Here is a 23095-nt window from a genome sequence, read left to right as displayed (position 1 = left end):
AATGCCTATATAATGAAGCTGTTTCATATCCAGGCTTAGAAGGTCACTACTATGTAATACCTTCACTGATCTACCTACTCTGTGTAGAATTTTTCAGAGCTAACTGTACCCCCAAATGCGTGGATACTAGGCCAGGGAATGCACAGAATCAAGTACGGCTGTTCCCACTGTAGGATAATAAAGTAATTATCTCTTCTCCCCCAATTTGCAGGAAGGAAAACCCATTCTATCTGTGCCTGGGAGAATTGTGGCTACCTTCAATCTTTTGGAAAAAATTTCAACTTATAATTTGCTAGTGTGAAAGATTCACTGACATCATTTAAACATCGGCAGTGAGACCAAATGATGATACGTTGCTTTAAACTTTAGTGCTTTCCATAGTTCACTGTTACCTATAGTTGTGATGGATGAGAATTTTCCTCTCTCATCTTTCCTAGCAAAGAGGCAAATTAAGAAGCATCTGCAGATTTTATCAGAGGACTGAAAAATTTGGTGAGATAACCTGATTCTTCTGTACTAGGACTGGAATAAAGCTGCCAAGGATTATTTTTAATTTGGAGCCTTTTCAAAGCTGGTTCCATAAGTGAGAAGGGGGCTACCACATGACCTCTGAACCCCTGAGAATCCATGAGATGGAAAAGTAGAGGCAAGAAGGCATTTACGTTGTTCTCAAATGAGAAATAATCAAACCTCCACACCTACTTTGGATGTGAAGCACCATTATTAATTTTGATGGCAAAATGAAACTGCTATTTAGTTTAAATGTAATGTTTAAAATAGTATTACATTTCGTATAGCCTGATTACACATATCTATAATTGTAACGTATCACGTTTCTGAGAGCTTTAACTACTTCTCTTTTTTATGCGATCATTTTAAAGACTGTGGCTACATTTAATTTAGGTTTACTGACAATTGAATCTAAATTCAAGAGGCGACAGCAGCATTAATTCCAAAGGAGTATTTTTATACATGGAGGTGGAGGTATGCGAGGGTATTTCAATATAATGCCCCGTCATCAAAATGTTTCCTTATTGTGTGCCACATTGAACAGCAACATCTCTCAAAGGTGTCAACTGGAGGAAAAATAGTGTTCAAATTATTTTTCTTAAGTAAATTTGGTGATATAATAAAAAAAATAAAAATAGCAGTGTAATATGTTAAATAGAGTCTAGAAGATGAGGTAGAAAACTATACTCAGTCAGGTACTAATGACAAAATACAGAACAAATCATTTAATTTTATTACAAATTTCCAATTTATAACCAAAATATACAACCACTACATTTAAAATCAGTTTATACACTCACAGTTAAAGTGCTAAGTAAAAACATTTACAAAAACTGACATCAGTCTACTGTAAACAAAATAAATCTACAAGAGCAGAGTGCAAAGCACACCCAGCTAATGTGAAAGTACATTTCATGCTCTAATCAAGCGCACTTGTCCTATACAGAGCTCAACAGTGACTTCTCCACTCATTTGGAAATGAATGAACGATTTTAAATACATAAAAAAGAAACATGAAGAGCTAACGCCACAAAATACAAGTCTTTATGAGCATAAAGTTTCTAACTAGATGTTTATATGATAAAGCAAGATTAAAATTTTAGAATCAATTTTAGAATCACCTCATCAACTTAATTCAGATTAGAGTTTGAAAACTAAATTGCTAAGTGCCACCTGTTTAAGAATAATAGTTTCTGAAAATAATGAAAAAAATATCCTTTCTACCTTTATATCTCTTGAAAAAAAGAGAAGGTGGTGGTCATTGTTGATAACAGTAAAATGAGGCAAGACTTTTTTAAAACAAGAATGGACAGTGCCCATCTGTAAATTTAATACCAAGGAGCAGAGCCGGAACGCAGGCCTACCTGAAGGTAGGGCAGACAGAGCCTGAAACACAGCCTTAGAAGAGCGTGGGTGAAGGATATCTAGGATGTTCCAGACACAGCCTTTGAACTGAAAAACGTGAGATCAGTAAGGCCCCGACTTCATATGACGCATGAAATAGAAATGACTAGCTCCTTTCTTCAAGGTCACTGAAAATATACAGCACTTTCAGTCATCACATGGGTTCAGGGCAAGAGGAGCAGATTCCCAAGTTAGGTCATTTAAATGATATCCCTTGTCTCAAAATAGTTCCACCAACACTAAATTATTTCCACTTTTAAAGCTTAATATTCTACTAACTGATAGTAATCTGTGCTAACAACAATGTATTTGTTTGTTTTTAAGAGAGGTGAAAGGGCTATAGTCACTAACACTTTATTCCAAACCAAGACCCCGAGATTAATACTGGAGTGCACTAGGTCAGCTCTTGTTGGCTATCTGTTACCCTTATTATTCACAAAAATATTATTTATATGAGGAGATGTAGTATGACTTTGGAACAACGCAATCTGCAACCTTTTAGAACATAGCTCTATTTAAAATTGGGGATTTCCTGTGTAGGAGCTTCTTAATTTTATATGCTTTTTTATACTCATATATTTTAATTCTTACAACCTGAAACATATGCATAAAGAAAATCTTTAAATGGCACTTTAAGGCAAATTTGTTGACTACATAACATAATAGTATTCATTATTTTAGAACGCCTATCAAGAAGACACAATTCTGTAGCTGGCAAAATTTGAGTCCATATTAGATATTGGGTGGGGAGGGGAGTTATTTTGCCTCTAAATGATATTTAGATGTATGAAAATGTTTCAATAATGAAAGCTTAAAAACTACACACAGATTTAAAGAAAGCCGTATGTAACTTATGTATTCCCGAAAGATATTTGCTTCAATTACCGAAGTCATTTTGTTTTTTGGGGTTTTTTTTTTTGTTATTTTGCGGTACGTGGGCCTCTCACTGCTGTGGCCTCTCCCGTTGCGGAGCACAGGCTCCGGACGCGCAGGCTCAGCGGCCATGGCTCACGGGCCCAGCCGCTCGGCGGCATGTGGGATCTTCCCGGACCGGGGCACGAACCCGTGTCCCCTGCATCGGCAGGCGGACTCTCAACCACCGCGCCACCAGGGAAGCCCACCAAAGTCATTTTGATTAAACACCTTTGAAAACTGGGCAATTTAAAAGCAAAACAAAGCAGAATTTTCTTGATAGACCTACGGTTATCTGTAGTTTGAGTCTCTTTCATAAAGCCTGGTAGGTTGATTAGAAGAGTTGAAATGGGAAGTCATTACATCTGTTCTAAAGGATCTTTGTTTGGTTGTTTCTTGAATATATATTATGAAATTGTTAACATTTGATCAACAAAACCAGCAACTTCACATAGCTCAGAATAATATTATCCAACTATGACCACATGATATGAATCTCCTTGGGCTGATTCTCAGAAAGAACAGTCCATCTATGGAAGAGTTTTCTGCTGAGATGACTGTGATAACCTAACATATACAATACTGTACAACATTAAGAAAATAAGACAAAACAAAAAAAAGTCTCAAAAAAAAAAGCTCACATTAAATAAATGTGAGCTTCAGGTATCGTATATTACAGAAAGCGAAATAACTATTAACTATAATAAATTGTAGACGTATATACTTACATAAATAATATCCCCAATTCATTAACAGATTAAAATATAGCAAAGTTGGTATTTTCCTAATTTAAAAAGTTTAAATTAGAAGAAACAGTTTCCATAGCTCTTTCAAATAAAAATAAGACAATTTAATAGCTTTTGAGTGTCAAATGAACTTTTCTTTTTGGGACTGGGAGTAAGGGACTGTGATGTTGCTGTCTTTATCACGCCAAAGTAAATTTCTAAACTGCATCACTCCTTCACATATGCAATACGTTTAAACTGCAATGAAAAAATAAAACTCTTGAAAACAGAATTTGACATTTCTGAAAATAAAAGCAGAAAAGTTGTTTGAAGTTGGTATTAAAGATCTGTGAAATGGGATAATTTTAGAGAAATTAACTTTTTAAAAAGATGAATGATAAAGAACTCAGATTTACTATGATAATTCACAAGCTAAGGTAAAAATAGCACCTGATGACAAGAATTTCCAGACTAATATTTTCAAATTAGAGTCCTTTTCATGATTAAAAAAATAATTTCAAGTTCACATATAAAGAAAACATAATATTTTCAAGTACACAAACACCTCAGCTCAGTGTAAAGAACTACTGTGTTGATCTTGTCTCAGAAATATAGAATTATTTCATATTAAATCTTTCTGCCAACAAGAGTAGTTCAAAGAAAAATTATCTGAGGCAGGACTAAGGGAGGGAGACAGGGAAGAAAGACATAAACTTCCTTTTCAAAACTGGGGGAGGGGATAAGTAGGTAGAGAAATAGAAAAATAGTGGATGGATAAATATAAATTAAATCACCCTAGGATTATCTGTTTTATCTTATAGAATATCCCATTATCAAAACCCAGAAAATACTCAATGAAATGTTTAGACCTCAGACTCAAGCTTAACAAATGTAATATCAAAACATGAAGAGACAGAGAACTGAAAATAAAGTGGTTGTTTTTAACAGGCAGTTAAAATAACACTGTAATACAGGCATGTCTGAATGAGAAAAGCTGGGCATCTAATTCAATTTCTGGAAGTCAGGAGAGTTGTCTGATCCAGTGAAAGACAAGGAATCAAGTCCAGCCAAAGAAATCACACCAGAAACCAGTACACCTTCCTATATCAACTTTCCATTATTCTTCTCTACCCATCAGACACCAAACCCAATACCTAGACTGTAAATCTATAGACCAAGGGTTCAAGAGATTGATATGAGCTAATGAAGACAATTAGAAGAAAGACAATGATCTTTAAAAGTAACAGGAACCTCCTTGGCCTGGTTCTCAGAGAACGTAATTAAATCTACAAGAGAACTCTGCTGAGAGATGGAACTAATGGAATTTCCACATTTTATTACAGAAGGAGGCTTTAGAGAAACATCTTCTTCAGAGCCAGAAAAAAATAAAAAATAACACACCACATTTATCTCTAACAATATTTTAAAGCAGGACATTCACTTGCCCATGGCAATCTTGCAACTATATTTATGCAATGAATCTAAGAATACAGCTTAAGAATAATTATTGAACAGAAAAATTTCAATCCATTCCTCTTAAATTCCTTTTACATTTTATACTCATTTTAATGTCAGTAAAATCTAATAGCTTTTTTAATTAGCTATATGGGCCAGTGCTATCACTGCTTTGTTTACTAATTTTACCTTGAATACATTTTGTTAAAAGTTTAGCCTAAATAGCGACATTCATATTTAAGAGAACAAAGATCACAGAATTTTACATGTTATTTTTTTCTGTATGTCAATTTTAAGGTGCTTATGCTGGCTCTTTAGGAGACTTTTCCCTTGGGAGAAAAAAAGGTCATGTCAATTATTTGTAACCTTTCTTTTACTTTTATTATCTGTAATATAATCTTCCTCCTTTAAAATTACTTAAAATCAGGAATTTCCTGGCGGTCCAGTGGTTAAGACTTGGTGCTTTTACTGCCATGGCCCAGGTTCAATCCCTGATCGAGGAACTAAGATCCCACAAGCCGTGCAGTGTGGCCGAAAAACATAAAATAAAATAAAATAACTTAAAATCATTAATGGGAAACAAAATTAGCAACGTATCTGAATCCTATTAATTTGAGTATAACTTGCATTAACAGTACAGGCTGATCTAGTAAATATAGTTCATGCGAAGAATAACAAGAATAAAAGTAAGCCTAGATAATGATTATAAAATAGTCAAGGGATAACCAAATCAGAAACAGGTGGAATTTGAGACACTACCTGATCTAATCCCCTTGTTCCTTTCATTTACAGATGAGAAAACTGAGGTCCCAAGAGGTAAAATTCCAAAGTTACACAGCTCATTGAAAACAGAGGCAACACTAGAGATCAGGTCTTCTGACACAAAGTTTTGTGGTATTTAAAAATAACATAATGCATTTTTACTAAGCATTAAAAAAATCTGCCAATTTAGAAAAAAGAAATTATTAAGCTCTAAAGTTTTTTCTTTTATGTCAGTAAGCATGTCAACACAGGTAAAGAAATACTTGCAAGTTAGCAATACAAACAAGCTGACTTATATCACAAAAACCCCAGGGCAATAATAATAACAACAACAACAACAACAATAATAATGTTGTAGTTCACCCTACTTCAGGAAATATGATAAAATAACAAGCTTGAAAAATAGCACTCTCTTATAAATACTAATGTTACTAGCGAATGGTAATTACCAAAATAAGGGAACACTGAATTTTCAAAACCCGAATTACTACAAGGTAAAAAACTTGTTTCTCTTGATCAGGGAAAAGTGGTGACAGTGGCCAATAAAATGAGAAAAAAATTATGAACAATGCTATCATACCAATGAAAATGTCCAAGAAAGGACATAATAGATTTTCTGAGAAAAGTGATTATTAAAAAAAAGTACTCTGAAGGAAACCAACCTTCAATACATTTAAATAGACTGAATGACTCTCACTTATAGGAATAATGTTGTACTGGTATGGGATTTGACTAAAATATAGGTGAAAATTTACCTTCTTTTATCTTTATGGCAACAAAATTTTTACTTTCTAATTAGAGATCACAGAATAAGAAAGATGCTTATTAACTTATTATATTAAATCTTTATAAATCAACCAAATTGGAATGTCTGCAAAGATGGCTGGTTCCGGATAGACCTTAACATTTTCTTTCTCAGAATACTTCGGATTCTGAGAGAAAATTCTAACCCGATATCAATTTGGCTGTTAAAGAAATATAGAATTTACATTAGAAAAAAACACAGGAGACTAATTATAGTCAGATGGAAGGTAAAGGTTGCTTAGTCTTCCTACTCCTTTCTCAAAACTCATATAATTGGAACAAAAAAGAAGGGAAGAGAACTAAAATATTAAGAGATGTCAACATACTTTTTTCATATAAAATAGATTAAAATGATATAAGAATAATGTATAAAATCATACAGCTACCAAGAAACATAGCTGAATTAAATGTAAACATTTTTTCTTATTTTAATCAGTTGTAAAAAAGGCATAAAAGAAGTGTAAAAGAATCATGAGTTCCTTTGTAAACCTAGGTTCTATAAAAATGCTCTTTTGTGTGCTTATGTGTGGAAAAGAACGGAGAAATCCTTACTTTATGCAGGTTTAAAAATTATATATGCAAATATACAAACAAGATAATATTATCACTTAAAATGTAAAGTTTTGCTACGATGAAAACCAACCAGTTACAGTAATCACATTTTAAAAATTGTTCTTAATTGGAAAGAACTGGGCACATGAAAGTCCTCAAAGAAAGAAAAATAAGGCTTACACTTCTCTTTATATTTTTCTTATAAATTTCATTGAAACCAAGCTAATGTAGTTATATCATTCTGTATCAAAGAAAACATAATGGAGATCCCCAAATTTCTGATGAAAGTGACCTACAAATTCAGCCATATAAAATTTGAAAACATATTCTGGTATAACATATAATAAAGAACGAATACAATCTAAGGGCATAGCCACTCTTGAAAAAGAACCTCATTTTTAAAGGATTAATTGGATTGCTGACTTAAAGGTTATACCAAATGAATACTGGTCTAATTGCCTATTCTGTTGTTACTGCTAAATACCACTGAAGACCATTATCCTTGCTTTCTGTAACCCCAAAATTCTAACAAAAACAAATACTATCAGTAGGGAAACTTACAGGTTAAAGAGCACTGTAATTCCTGTTATCTCATTTGATCCTCACAATGTCCAGTGAGGTAGGTTTCGGGGCCCCAAATTACCTTATCCTTATTTTACATCAAAGAAACTGAGACCAAGAGAAATTAAATGAGCTGTCTAGTTTACATCATAATTATGGGTCTTTTGATTCCAAGTATGATAATATGTAAATATACCTTTGGCATGTCAAAAGCAATATAAATATCATCATAGTGAAATTTTGGTATATTAATGTTTTCTAAGCTCAAGCCAATGATCCACTACTTTATCAAAAAACTTTAAGTAGTTCCTTTTATTTCATGGGGATATAGCCTAAACCAATACAGTTACAACTTCAGTTACTGCCCGCTATTATCACAAAGAAACTAATGAGGTAGGTTAAAATGTAGTAAATTTTTCTAATTTGAAGAGATTCTAAGAATTTTCATAAATCTGCTCTAAGAAACAGCTTTTAGAAAATCATCATTAATCAAGGTTTACTTGAATATTCATTTACCCAACCACTACACAAAGATCTAACTTCACATAAAACCAACAAGAACCTAAATACCTCTAAGAATAGCTCATCACCTTTTAAAATTAATATAAAGTGTTGGTACAAGTTTGTATATATATTTCTTTAATTAAAATAGCAATATGGACTGTTACTCTAGGAGAAATACACTTTATTTGGTGCAATTCACATATTACTAACTGCCGCAGATTATTCTGGTAAAGCAGAGACTTCATTTCACTTAGTTTAAATTTAGACTCTTCAAATTTCTTTGAAGTGAGACTTCACTGCTAGAGTAAAAGTGAGCTGCATAACATGAGTTATTCATTCATTTAAATATTTATTGAAAACCTACTATGTACTATGCCCTCTGCTAGTTGTTGAGTTACTAATCAGTTGTTCTTTGAAACTACTGTTTCGAGCTTAATATTGTCTTGAATTGTTTGCTTTAATCACTGAAAAAATTCAATACAATATTGCTGAAATCAGAGTACTTCTCGAAAACCTTTCAGTTATATATTAACATTTTGGAGAGAACTATTATTTTCTCAGTTGTCAACTGAACAAATAAAATACTAAACATTATCACATGCCAATCACAACACAAATTAAACATATGGTAGGAAAGCTGTCAGGACTTGCTTATGTTGGATTAAGCTAGTTGAGACTTGAAATTGTTGTTTTGTTATAGTTCTTCAACTGTTTCTTTAAAGAAAAAAAATCTTAATTTGGAGCGCTAGTTTGATAAATAACACAACCCAAACTAAATACGGTTATTTAAAACAATGCATTAACAATATTAAGTAAATTTTGTGGAGCAAAACTAAGATACTGAAAGTAACCGAGAGGCCAATACATCCTTTACAAATACAACAACAGTTTAGTAGAGAAGATACAAATGAATATATAAAAATCGAAGCACAAAGTTAAGATTTTCATAATGATGTTCACTTAACTGTCTATACTTGGCCCACAAAAAAACCAATTAACTTTTTTTTTTTTTTTTTTTTTTTGCGGTACGCGGGCCTCTCACTGCTGTGGCCTCTCCCGTTGCAGAGCACAGGCTCTGGACGCGCAGGCTCAGTGGCCATGGCTCACGGGCCCAGCCGCTCCGCGGCATGTGGGATCTTTCCGGACTGGGGCACGAACCCGCATCCCCTGCATCAGCAGGCGGACTCTCAACCACTGCGCCACCAGGGGAGCCCCCAATTAACATTTTGGCAATTGATAATATAATGCAGATGGCGATGGATGACAACATCTTTGAGCTGAAACTGGTACCTTCTATAGTAACTTATTTTTTTTGTCTGAATGTTTGTTTTGGTCTCTCATGCTGTTCTCAGGGGAAATCCTCAGACAAAAGCCTCAAGAATTACTGATTTATTTATAAATGAGTTGTTATAAGTTTGGCTTTCAGAGTAAAGGGTTACTAACTGTCAGACGTGAGGGAATTCAGACTCTACTTGTCTTGAGTATTAACTCCAGTTTCAAGGGAAAAGACGATGAAGATGGAGGAAAAAGTAAAGCATTTGAGCCAAATATTCAACTATATCTTAAGAAGAATTAATAATAAATATGAAGAAATACATACTTTGAAAGAAAAAACATGATACACAAATTATTATTATCAGAAAACTGACTTCTGTGCCTGATAAAAGCTTCTGTCAACACCTAATTTCTTGGTGCTTTTTGTTTTAAAGGAGAGGAAAAAGTACACATGAATTAAACACATGTCAAGGAATGTACTATGGTAGCCCTCAAACAAATCTCTTAAATCCTCAATAATCTTAATCCCTTATAGTTCCTAACACTTTAAAATTTTCAAAGAGCTTTCATATGAGTTTTCATCTGATACCTATTTGACAATTTTGTGAGGTAGGTATTTATCTTCTGTCTTCATTTATAAACAAGGGAACTGAGGCTCAGAGAAATTGACCTGTTAAAGGTAAAAAATTAGCATATGGCAAAGCCAGGCCTCTTTAGAGTCTAGAATATTTTTTGAAGTGTGATTCTTGGATACTTGCATAAGAATCACCTGTGGTATTTCTTTTTACAACCAGATTTTAAAGGCTTACCATCACCTTTGACTTAATGAGTAAGAATCCTTAGAAGTGGGATCCAGAATTCCCGTTGTATACCAGGTAATGATATAAAAGCATAACACTGAATCCAGCTAGATTTTCACGTGATACAACATGATGCCATCACATCATCATCAGAGGCAAGTTAGTTTAAAACACCTTGCAGCCAGGTTTCAGATTAGAATCACCTGGAAAGCTTTTTAAAAAACTACCAGTTGTCATCTGAATGAGAGGAAGGTGTCCGGTATCAGAGGCTCCCCAAGTGATTCTTATCTGTAGTCAGGGTTGAGGATCCCTTGTTTAAATATACTTTTCTATAAAACACATCCAGCATTTCCCAGAAGTTTTCTTTCCCTTCCGATCAATTTCATGCCTAATAAACTTCACAGTTTTTATATAAATTATTTAACTTTTATAAGACAAAATGTCAAACATTTTTGAGTTGATATTTTTAAGATTAAAGGATACTTCACAGCAGGACTAATCATGCTCCATTTAGCTACAGTGATTTTCAAATACCCCAAATTAATCACCTCTTTGGACTTAGGTTATATGTATTTCAGCTATAAACAAGAATGATCCAGAATCTGAAAATAAGGGTGTGGGGCAAAAGCTGTAGCCTATTGGCTACTGGGCAATGCAAGTGCAGACAATCAACCCACTGACAGGAGGGGCCTGGATACCAAGATCTGGTGGCTTTGGCAAGATCACATCTCACTGTAGAAAAATACAACAACGAATACAGAGGAAACATTTTGCCATTTTGTAATTATGGTTACCACAAAAAACCTTATAATGTGTGATGCTTATTCTATTACATGCTTCCACAGAACATATCTGAACATGAAGTTCTCTACGAATCAATACTACTACATGGGAAAACATGGCTACAAAGTAAAAATTTTCCATCATGCATATGGATAAGTTATAAAAACACAGCCAGTAAAAGTAATATTTACAAAAGTAATAAAAACAGCACAATTACCGGGAAAAATGCCCATCTCCGCTTTTACTCCGTCGCTAATCCTGCTCCTGTATTTCTCTGAATAAAGATTATTTTGATAGAATTTCAAAAGAGCCTTCAATAGACTAATCAGATTCTTCTGTTGATTTTATATTCTATTAGCTAAAATACCCTTGCTGATTTATTAAATTCTCCTACAGTTTAAAAACACAGTTCTTTTTCACTTAGTGGAAAGGAAACTACAAAGTCCTACTGTTTATCTGAGAAATAAACCTTGCATAGAAAATTTCATTAATTCTGAAATTTTGTTTTATTAACAGAACTACCAGAATGTTATCTCACAACTAGTTGCTATTATATGAAAGTTCACTATAAAGCAGTCACCACACATTTAGGATTTTTCTAAATATAAAACAAATGGGTTTATAAAAATGCTTACCAGACAAATAATTATTTCTTCATAACCTAGAAATAAGAATTATTTATGCGATAATTCTTAGCATTTTGGATGCCTTGATGTTACAAGTTTGTTGCAATATAAAAAGCAAAAGTTTACTTTTCAATGGACACAATCTGCACCTGACTGAAAGCATCATAACAGTGAGTTACGGCAATCAGTCATGCAAAGGCAAAGAAGAAAATCTGCTTTTTAAACAACACAAGTTTTCCACCTTAGGACAATTTAAGCACTGGTTCCATCTTCTTCAATAACCCGATTCATGCTGGTGCCATGTGTGATGTGAGTCATAGGATTATTACTGAGATCTCTGATGCTGCTATGTCGTGACTGTTCATTGAGGCGATGAGAACTACTGTGCCTGGAGTGATCCGTGAGTCGTGACATGCTGCCATGAGGTAGTCTCTCCTCCATTCCTCTGTAACTGCAGGGAGTGTACCTAATATAGGAGAGTTTGTTTTGAAGTAGGTAACAGAACACACTAGAAAATAACACTAAAAATTTTCATGAAAATACCTCATCAAGTGAAATAATTAGGAAACTAACAAGTGAAAAAGTAACAACCAACTTTTGATGATTTACACTCTTGAATTATTCAAGTGGCCAAACAGAAAGGAGAGAAAATCTACTGATTAGGCTCAGAATTAAGGTATGCTTTGCAAAAGGACAGAAGCTGAAGTGAAGAAGAGCTGACTGATCTGGAGCTATGCTAACTAAGTAATGATACTTTTCTCATTCAAATAAGTTTTGGGTTATGAGGTGGGTTCCGGGAGAGGAAGAACAGCAACAGAAGAAATATGACATTGTCCCAGGGAGTTTAGAAGAATGGTTATAATCAGTAGGACAGCAAACTCCAATTTTACTAAAAGAGTAGCATTGGAAAAGTGAGCAAATGAAATTAGAGGAGAAATTACCGTGACCCTAAAAAAAAAAAAAAGTGAGGGAATTGGCAAGCAATGATGACGCTAGGTGCCGACAGCTTCTTTCCAGAGAGCCCAGTTAACAGCTGAATTAACTACCTGTAAATGGTCTTAATTACTTTTCATTAGGGCTTCAGGCTGTGAGGATGCTATTTTGTAAAAGCTACATCAACTTAAATACAGAAGTAGCAAACTCCTAAGACTTTGTAACCCATATTCCTGCAAAAGCAAATTCTCTCCTTTATCCCTAGCCCAAGACACAGCTTTTGAGTATGTCAACTGGGCTACCTGGCTTATTGCAGACTGTCTTCTCCGTCATTCTACTTATCTTGAAAGGCAGCAGTGGGAGCTGTTAAATTTTCTTTTGTTGCAATTCTGACTCACTGAGCCCCCATCAGAGGTAAGAAAACTCACACTCAAACATACCATACACTTTTTGTAAAAAATATTTAATTTAGAATAACAAAGATCAAAGAAAACAACTGAAAATAATTTATAACTTTAATTAATACATTAAATTTTTTTTTACATTAAATTTTAAGTAGTATTTCTAAAAATAAAAAGGTAGCAGGCCATTCCTTTTTCAAATGGTCATCAAAACAACTAATCACAAGCAGCTGAAGACCTATTGGCTGTCAAAAAGCATTTATCATTTCCCTCATTTAATGATTATAACAAATTTCATGACTCAATATGAATCATTTGTAAAATTTAAAGATTTTAAAGATTGATTCATATACCACTGAGCTGATCTAGTATTATAGCAGTGCTTGTCAAATAATGTTTTCATTAGATCACAGAGTTTTAAAATTAAGTCCTTTAAAATTATAAAAGAAAGCATGTCTTTTTTCCCAGTTTGCATAAAGCAAAAAAGAACATTTAAGAATAAAAAGCTACATTTAAAATATTTTTTAAATTCCTCATGTTAACGGAATGGTTTATAAAAGAGCATTTAATTCTTATTTATTAAAAGAATTCACATTCAGAATACAAAGGTTTTACCTTTGGTTTGCAAGTTTTGGTAAAATAATTACAATGTTTGCAAATGAAAATATTTCATAATAAGCCTGTTATTCTAGTTAATAATTATGTTACATAATAATCATTGCCCTAAACTGAGTGAAAGATTTCTCCAAATATGATTTGCCAGCCAATATGGAGACTTTTCACCTCTCAATGACTTCATAAGTATCTATTTCAAACAAATATGGCAAATGAAAAAGAGCAAAATATGATCAGTGTTCTAGGAATGATATCAAGGTAATTAAAAATATGAATTGAGTATTTTCTAAAATGAAATCTGTCTTTGAGTTTAATTTAATGAATAAGACTAAAAGAATACTTTTTTTCATAGAAAAAATTTAGTTCTTATGTCTAATTATTTTTTTTTTTTTAACTTTTTATTTATTTAGTGTGTGCGGTATGCGGGCCTCTCACTGTTGTGGCCTCTCCCATTGCGGAGCACAGGCTCCGGACGCGCAGGCTCAGCTCACGGGCCCAGCTGCTCTGCGGCACGTGGGATCCTCCCGGACCGGGGCACGAACCCGTGTCCCCCGCATTGGCAGGCGGACTATCAACCACTGCGCCACTAGGGAAGCCCTGTCTAATTATTTAAGTGAAATATATGGCTATCCACAAAATTCTAGAATATGAACCACCTGCCCATGGATAATTAGGACTCAACTACATAGTAAAATGTCACCTATTTACCAAACTAACCACTCTTTCTCAAACCTCCATCTACCTACTCATCTACTTCCTTTTTTTTGTTGTTGTTGTTTTGCGGTATGCGGGCCTCTCACTGTTGTGGCCTCTCCCATTGTGGAGCACAGGCTCCGGACACGCAGGCTCAGTGGCTATGGCTCACGGGCCCAGCCGCTCTGCGGCATGTGGGATCTTCCCAGACCGGGGCACGAACCCATGTCCCCTGCATCGGCAGGCGGACTCTCAAGCACTGCGCCACCAGAGAAGCCCCCACTTCCTTTTTTACATCCTCTCATCTAACTACCAATTACTTATTCTTTGAAGTTGACATACATGTGAAGGTATATTTACCCAAGTCTTATTTTATTTTATGTAGCACTGAGATCAGTAATTATCCATCAAGGAGTCTGGACTAGAGTGAGTACTGAGAAGCAGGAATGTGTGTAAACGTGTGATCTCACAGCCAAGATACCATGAAATGATGAGAAAACCATGGCCAAATATAGTGTTCACGTGTAAACTTAAAAACTGATGCAGAAAGAAATCGCCACGAGATGGCGTGCCCACATTATTTCTAAAGTTGTTTGATAGATTTATTTGTCTCCTAATATGCACCAGGCTAGATACTGTAGGGGAATATACAAATGTCTGTCACCAAGTTCACATCCTCCAGAAACTGCAAACTTAGCCAAGGAAAAACAACTGTATTGAAAATAGGTCACACCGAAAGGATGATTAAAAAGCAATTAATTAACTGCCATGGATATGGGAATCAAGCAGGCCTTAAAGGATGAGTATGATTTTAATTAATCAGAGATAAGAAAGGCCATTACAAGAGGTCATAGTATATCCCCTAGTTTCCATGACACTATACTTTCATAGATTCCTTCATATGTCTATAAGCACTTTCTCTGAATCACATGCTAGGCTATTCTTATTGTATTATTATTACTTTTTTTTAAAGGCACTTAATTGTTTTTTTAATTTTTAAAATTTTTGGCTGCGTTTGGTCTTTGTTGCTGCACGTGGGCTTTCTCTAGTTGTGGTGAGTGGGGGCTACTCTTCGTTATGGTGTGCGGGCTTCTCATTGCAGTGGCTTCTCTTGTTGCGGAGCACAGGCTCTAGGTGTGCAAGCTCAGTAGTTGTGGCTCGCGGGCTCTAGAGCGCAGGCTCAGTAGTTGTGGTGCGTGGGCTTAGCTGCTCTGCGGCATGTAGGATCTTCCAGGACCAGGGCTCAAACCCGTGTCCCCTGCATTGGCAGGCAGATTCTTAACCACTGTGCCACCAGGGAAGTCCCTCTTATTGTATTATCATTACTGTATTTACCAAGGTCTTGTTCTTGGTCTGTTCTTTTTTTTATTAAGATTCAAGGAATTCTATCTCACAATTTTAATTACCAACTACCTTATATTAAAGATTATAAACTTTCTTATCTAAACTCCCATTCCATTCAGATTACTGATGCTGAAATCCCCCTATATTTAATTGCCTTCAGAAATTCTCTACTCAATATGAACTTATCTTGTATTACCATTCACTCACCCTACTTATCTCCTCTGAGATATTTTCATGGGCCAATCTGATCTTCCCCTTTTCTGAAGTTCTATAACATTGATCATCTCTAATACTCACTGTTTTAATTATATGCTGGCTTGCATTATTTTTTAGTTGGTTCTTATGTATATGTCCTATCTTTCTCATAAGGTTATATTCTTCTAGAGTGCAGAAATTATACTTTAGCTTTCTTCTATATATCTCTTTATACACAGAATGCCACATGCATAAGAGCTGTATTCTAACTGTTCATTCCTTATTGAAAAGGATAAGGCTAATAATGTCAAACATCAAATAATGCTGAGAGTCAGTTCATGGAGGGTGGTGTTGACAAAACGTACTCTGAAAGATTCTTTGATTTCCTCCCTCTTTATGAGTGTCTTAAGTTAAGACCTCTAAATTACTCTAGAAACTTCCCAACTGGGCTTACTTACAATCTCCTCTCCTATGCTGTTGTCAAAGTGATCTTCCTAAAATACAAATCTGATTTTATCACTCCAATGCTCAAAGTCTTCTAATAGTTTCTCATTGCTGTAAGGGAAAAAACCCCAAACTTCCCAGCATGTTTCATCTCCTACAGTTGCCCTGGTACTTAACTGCCCGTTTGTCCTCCTTCCCTCCTCATATGCTGTTTCCTTGTCTGAAATTTCCAACTGCCTCCTCTGAATCCTATTCAAATTAAAGTGCTATCCTGTTTGTGAACAAGACTTTCCATGGTGACTTAAATGGTTTTCTTCTCTGGAATCCCAAAGCACTTTGTACATGACTTTATCATATCCATTAAAGTATACTACTACCAACTGTTTACTCTTCTGTCTTCCATCTCTGTGTCCCTAGCACTTAGAAGAATGCTTTTTATTTAGGAGTGCTGAATGGAAGGAAAAGGTAGGAAAGAGAAGATCTTTGAATGTGATTAAAAAACAGGTCATTGGTGATGTTAGAAGTGGGTAAGAAGGTGAAAAAGACTAGAAATACAAGGAATGAAGGATGCAATTGGTAGAATGGAAATATTCAAAATATTCATTTCAAAAATCTGGCAAGGAAAAGAAAAAGAAATGGATAAAAGATAGAAAATATATGATAGTCAAAGAAAGGCTGCTACTTTTTAAAACATAGGGTAGCTGACCAAGTTAGAAGGCGAAAGCAAGCAAGTTAAGAGGACAAACCAGAAGGACTAAAAAGACAGTAAGTATAGGAATCATATCCTACACTAGGAGGACAGGGAACACTGAGAGAAAGGCTGGAATGAGACTGGAAGGATACAGGACAGCTGTAGAAACAGATGTTTCAAAGTGAACAAAGAATTTCAGGCATTATAATTTTCATTCTTTCAGTTTCCCAAACTAGAAATATTAAAAAAAAAATCTTTGGCACATTCCTTCTCTCCAATTGCTTTAATCCATCTCCAACTCCTATCACTTCATTTCTTCTTTTCAAATATCCTTCAGATCAGCTCTTCCTCTCTTGCCACTGCCACTGTTCTTCCATAAGCCTTCATCATCTCTCGGCTGAATTAATGCAAAGCTCCTAAGAAGTTTCTAATTCTAGTGTCTCCACCATCAAATTTAACAGGAAAGCACATCCAGCCCACTCTCAAACATTCTCTGTGAAGCTTTTTCCCATCTCCTTCCCCACCACGATTAACCACCCCCTCGTCCAAGCTACTAAACAGGGGTTGGCCAACTATGGTCTGCCAGTCAAATGAGGCCCCTTGCTATTTTTGTAAATAGTTTTACTGGAACACAGCCATTCCCATTTTGACTACATATTGTCCATGGCTGCTTTCATGCTACAACAGCAGAAATGAATAGTTGTCAACAAAGACCATATGACCCACAAAGACTAAAGTTATTTATTATGTGGCTCTTTATAGAAAAAGTTTGCCAACCTCTGGACTATACCATTATATTTGCATTTTACTTTAATTATTAACTTATAATAATGATAATAAAAGTTGATATCAGGCACTTACTGAGATGGGCACTGTTCCAAACAATTAGGTACATTATCTCATTTATTGTTTACAACATTGCTAAAGGGGCAAATATTATTACTATTTCCATTTTACAGATGAGGAAACTGAGGCTTATCATTCCAGACTCCATGCTTTTAACCACAACACGAATAATGACTACACTATCTTTCTTGAGCTTATTAAGAACAAAGATCATGCCTAAATCATCTTTGTATTCCCAGAGCCTAGCACAATGCCTGACATGGTAGGTATTCCATAACTGTTTGCCAAATTAATCTTACTAAAATAACCACTTTTACCCTGCCTTCTCCCTGATCAGTAATACCCGTCAATGACTCCATATTGCTTGCTGCATCGAGTCAAACTCTAAACTCCTCTGACTGGCATTAAGTCTGACCATAATCTGGGACAACTGTACCTAGGAAAGTTCAAAAACGTTAATAATGATCAGCTTCTTTTTCAGAATTGGCTACTCTTCCAATAGTAGTAGTCACATTGGCTACTCGCCGTGTGACTCTAACTCAGCACACGAAATAAACTAATCTACCAATAAAACTCACCTGCCATCACGGGATCTGTGGAGGCTGCCATGGTAGCTGCTCACTTTGCTGTGGACACTCCCTGCTTTGCTTCTCTGATCATCCACCATGGCCAGCTGAGTTGAAGAAGCATGTGTGGATGTTCCTTGAGTGGAAGTTCCTCTTGATTTTCTTATAATAGGAGTATTTGGATCCCTCAGGAGGGACTGAGCGAAATCAGGTTCCTGGAGTACCTGTCGGCTCTCATTCACTATCCTAGACAACAAAATACTAAGTTTAAGATACAGACTAACATCTCTAGTTTTTTGACAAATTGATGTTTTTCTTGAAATTAATTCCTTCCCAAATAATGTCTTTAGGACAGATATAAGGTAACACTGTTGACCAAAGAGAGAATATAACAAAAATCTGTGTCAATCTGTTCCCAAAAGTGGTAGGATAGAAAGAGGTTCGTATTAGAATAAGGAAATCAGGATTTTAGTTCCAACTCTGTCAATAAATATATAATCTTAGGCAACTCACTATCCCCTTTTCTTAATTTTCCTCATCTATAAAATGAAGGTGCACAATTTCATCATTTCTAAAAAGTCCCTTTCAGCTAAAGAAATTTATCATTCTCAAGGACACTGAAATATTACAAAGGTACTATTATAAAGTAGAAATACTATTTTCTTGCATGGTTTATGGAAGTAGTAGAGGCTTCATCATGGCATAGACACATTTTTTAATTTGTAAGAGCAGTTGTTTTAAGGTAACAAGTTGACTTTATGACAGAACATTTGTCTAGTGCTGGAATAAACATGAATGATCATAACTAGAACAAAACATATGAAAAATTAATTTAAGCAAACATAAAATTAAGTCCCAGAACCATTAAAGGCTTAGGAAAAAAGAATTAAGGGGATGAATTATGTCCAGAGCAAAAGTCTTTTTTTTTTTTTTTGTGGTACGCGGGCCTCTCACTGTTGTGGCCTACTCCCGTTGTGGAGCACAGGCTCCGGACGCGCAGGCTCAGTGGCCATGGCTCACGGGCCCAACCGCTCCGTGGCATGTGGGATCTTCCCGGACCGGGGCACGAACCTGCGTCCCCTGCATCGGCAGGTGGACTCTCAACCACTGCGCCACCAGGGAAGCCCCAGAGCAAAAGTTTTTAACTGCTATGAAAGGGTTAAAAGCAGACAGATGTTCATGATGATGAACAAAGTGGTAATTAATAAAAGAGCCAATTAAATAGTTGCAAAGGTCAGTGTATCAGTTTGTGTAAATAATGACTATGAGAATCATACATAAAGTTAAAATTAGACAATTTCATTAAAAAAAACCTCTCCAACATGTAAAGATTGGATCATACATTGAGAAAGTGCATATATTCTAAGTTTTCGAATTAGAAAAAGATCATTGTTGTTATTGCCATTGTTGTTTTAGTGCTGGGGTAGAAGGGCTGAAAGACTAATATTTGTTGAGTACCTGAATTGTGCCAGGTATTTTACATATACTCTCCTTTAATCTTTCTTAATGATGTTTTTATTATAGAGATTAAGTCCTAAAAAGATATTAGATGTCCATTAGGAATAAATATTGTGATCCCCATTTTATAGATGAAGAAACTGAGGTTCTAAGGGATTAAAGGACTTTCCAAAAGTCATACAACAAAACAGCAGTTGGGGGTGTGAGGGAGGGAGATGCAAGAGGGAAGAGATATGGGGACATATGTATATGTATAACTGATTCACTTTGTTATAAAGCAGAAACTTTGACATACCACTGTAAAGCAATTATACTCTAATAAAGATGTTTAAAAAAACAAAAAACAGCAGTTGGGGATCAAACTTAAGTTTAAATGGCTTCAAAGACAATCATAAAGTAATGATAAAACATAATGTTTATGTATATGATAAAAACAAAATGTCAAAAACTAAATAGAATAAAGTACAACTCAAAGATAGTTAAAACAACATTTGTTCTTGTGTTATCAATGGCCCTATTCATATATACATACATCCCAAGTCACTCTGGATTGCTGAATTTGTTTTCTAAACTTATTTTTAAAAATTGGTTCAAACTGACTTCTGGTCATTCCAAAAATTTAATCCACCTTCAAATGGTGAAGGTCTGTCCCCTCATTTTACAAATAAGAAAACAGAGGTCCAGAGAAATTAAGTGCCGTGACCCAGATAATTCCAAACGAAGATTTCTAAAAATATTTCAATCAGTGTCAGAAATATTAGCATAAGCACAGTCTTAAATGTGGCTTCATTCAGAGGAAGAACACTAATTTGATTTGCATAATTTTAGAAGCCAGTCTTTTGACACACAGTATAACAGAGGGGTTAAGAGCAGGCTAGAGTCACACTGCTTGGGTGTGAATCTCAATTCTACCATTCACTAGCTATTAAACCTTGGTTCTATGCCTCAGTTTCTTATCTGTAAAATGACGATCTCCCTCACAAGGTTGTTTAGAGGATTAAATGATTTAATAATATGTAAAATGCTTAGGACAGTGCTTGGAGTATTAAGTGTGCTCAATTAATTGATAACCATTATTATGATTACTCCATAGTCATTTCTCAAAGGCTCAACCAGACAAATGCTAGAAATGGCTGTAGGGTGCTCACACTCTTGAGGAGTGGTACTCTAGCCCAGAGCACTGGAGGGTCACAATGACTTTGTTGGGTTGCGGGGGTGGTCCATGGTTCCAGAAAACCAAATAGAAGGGTTCTTGGGAGTTCTAACCAGGTTCAAAAGGATTCTGACCCAACCAGGATCCCCCAAATAACTGGAAAGATTCCTCAAAAGGGTAGCTTGGGCTTAGCTCCATCTGGAGTTTCTAGTACAACAGAATTGTTGTATTACAGAATTGTTTGTGTATGGTCCAGAGATGACCAGGAATGTTTAATTCAAACCCTCAGAATTATGTTTTACTGTGATTAAAACATATTTAAAAATTTCAAAAAATATACAGATAAATCCCCCAAGGAAGGATGTTCCACAAAAAGCAAGGACTTGGTCTGTTTTGTATGCTACTGAATCCTTGGCATCCCAATATAGTTCAAAGCACACAGTAAACATTCATTAAAGACTTTCTCAAAGGATGAATTCTTAGGAAATACATTTTTGTTGTTGAACTCATCTTTCCCCTTCTTTCCTTCTCTGCCCTATGAAACTGTATTTAAAGGGGAAATGCATTATCTGATATTACTAGCAGTAGTCTCAGATATGGTAATAAGAAATGTACACTTTAAAACTGTGATTTAAAAAAATCTCAATCTAATCGATGTAACAGAAGCTGCTAATTACTGGTATTTTAGAAAATACAGATCCTGCTAATGCAGTACTTTAAGTTGTATAAAAAAAGTACATTAACCCATAAAAGACACAATAACATTTTAAATATAATCTTAAGAGTTTTATAGACTATCCCACCAAATCCATTTTCCATGGAACTTAGGTTAAGTAAAATCATAAGAATATAGACTCCACTAACTTGGAATTTGTGATAATTCAAATACAGTATACATATAAGACTTATACTTAGTAAACACTTTGAAGTCATTTGTTCCTTTGTGAACACTGCAGGGTCTTATTTTGTTTTGTTTTGTTTCATTAATTATGGGGTCAAAAAATTCAAGATTCCTCAAATATGCCCTGAGAAGACTGCTTTGGCAAATCTTATATTTTACCGTGACAGTCTAATATGCAATGTGGCCAACTATGAATTAAAATAATTTCTTTAACATATTCCATTTTATCTACTAATATCATTTTGCTATTTTGGCTTTAACGTGTACCTCATGAGAATAGAATAACATGCTGTCTCTTTAAATAATTTATGGTACAACCTGGAAGAATGATGGACAGTTGGAAATGGAAGTCTAATCTAATACCTATGTGACTTCAGCCAAGGCACTTAACCTCTCTGTGCCTCAGTTTTCTCATCTGTAACACTGAGATGATAATACACACCAGTCCTCAGAGAAGTGTCAAGAAGATCAAATAAGAATATATGTAAAATCATTAATTTGTTTTTAATTTTAAGAAGATTATGATTTGGATTTTTTAAAATAAAGATTGGTCTTCCCTCAAATATTCTGAATTAGTAAGGAATAGGCCTTAAGCCTGGTTCTACTTGGCTATCTTTTCTGAATAAGTTTTTAACTGTGATTTAAGGTTTAATCATAACTGGTGGAAGCTGAGGTTACAATCTTTTTGGAATACTTCCTCCAAATCCAAATTATTTTAACACAGGAAACACAAAAATATTGCATAAATGTGAAGTTTGTGAACACCATGATAATTTACTTCAACTTACTCTTTTTTCCTACGACCATGAAAAAAACTGGCCCATTCAAAGCATGTCTTTTTGCTTCCAACCCAAAAAATGGAAGGAATACCAACTATGAGAGCCATCAGGTATTTCATCAGAAAGACAATCAGGTCTGGACGACTCATTTGAGTAACCTACAAGAAGGGAAAGAAAAATATCTTACACATATAAATAGAATTTTCTATTAAAGGCCATTATAAAATCTTTTAAATAAAATAAATAGTAAAATAATTCTATAAGTCTGATATTTTCACTTACACAGTTCTATAGTTAATTTTCTTGTTATATGGAAAAGACACACTACTGAAAATTTGACAAATTTATGTTCTATATTTTGAGTTCTATAGTCTTCTTATTAGCTCATATTGGATACCTTCTA

At 34.8% G+C, this 23095-nt stretch overlaps 1 protein-coding gene across 1 annotated transcript in view; it reads right to left on the bottom strand.

Moving 5' to 3' along the window:
* Nucleotides 1-1220: 1220 nt before the first annotated feature.
* FZD3 (frizzled class receptor 3) overlaps nucleotides 1221-23095 on the bottom strand; it is a 102219-nt gene continuing 80344 nt past the window's right edge. The window contains exons 5-7 of the mRNA XM_030879126.2: nucleotides 22702-22850; nucleotides 18414-18647; nucleotides 1221-12139 (exon numbers count right to left, since the gene is read on the bottom strand). Coding sequence (XP_030734986.1) covers nucleotides 11926-12139; nucleotides 18414-18647; nucleotides 22702-22850 — 597 coding nt within the window. The 3' untranslated portion in view covers nucleotides 1221-11925. The remainder of the gene's footprint in view (nucleotides 12140-18413; nucleotides 18648-22701; nucleotides 22851-23095) is intronic.

This window comes from Globicephala melas, chromosome 6, assembly GCF_963455315.2.
Source record: "Globicephala melas chromosome 6, mGloMel1.2, whole genome shotgun sequence".
Classification (NCBI taxonomy): domain Eukaryota; kingdom Metazoa; phylum Chordata; class Mammalia; order Artiodactyla; family Delphinidae; genus Globicephala; species Globicephala melas.
The sequence above is the reverse complement of the archived record's forward strand: the minus strand, read 5'-3'. Positions and strand labels throughout refer to the sequence as shown.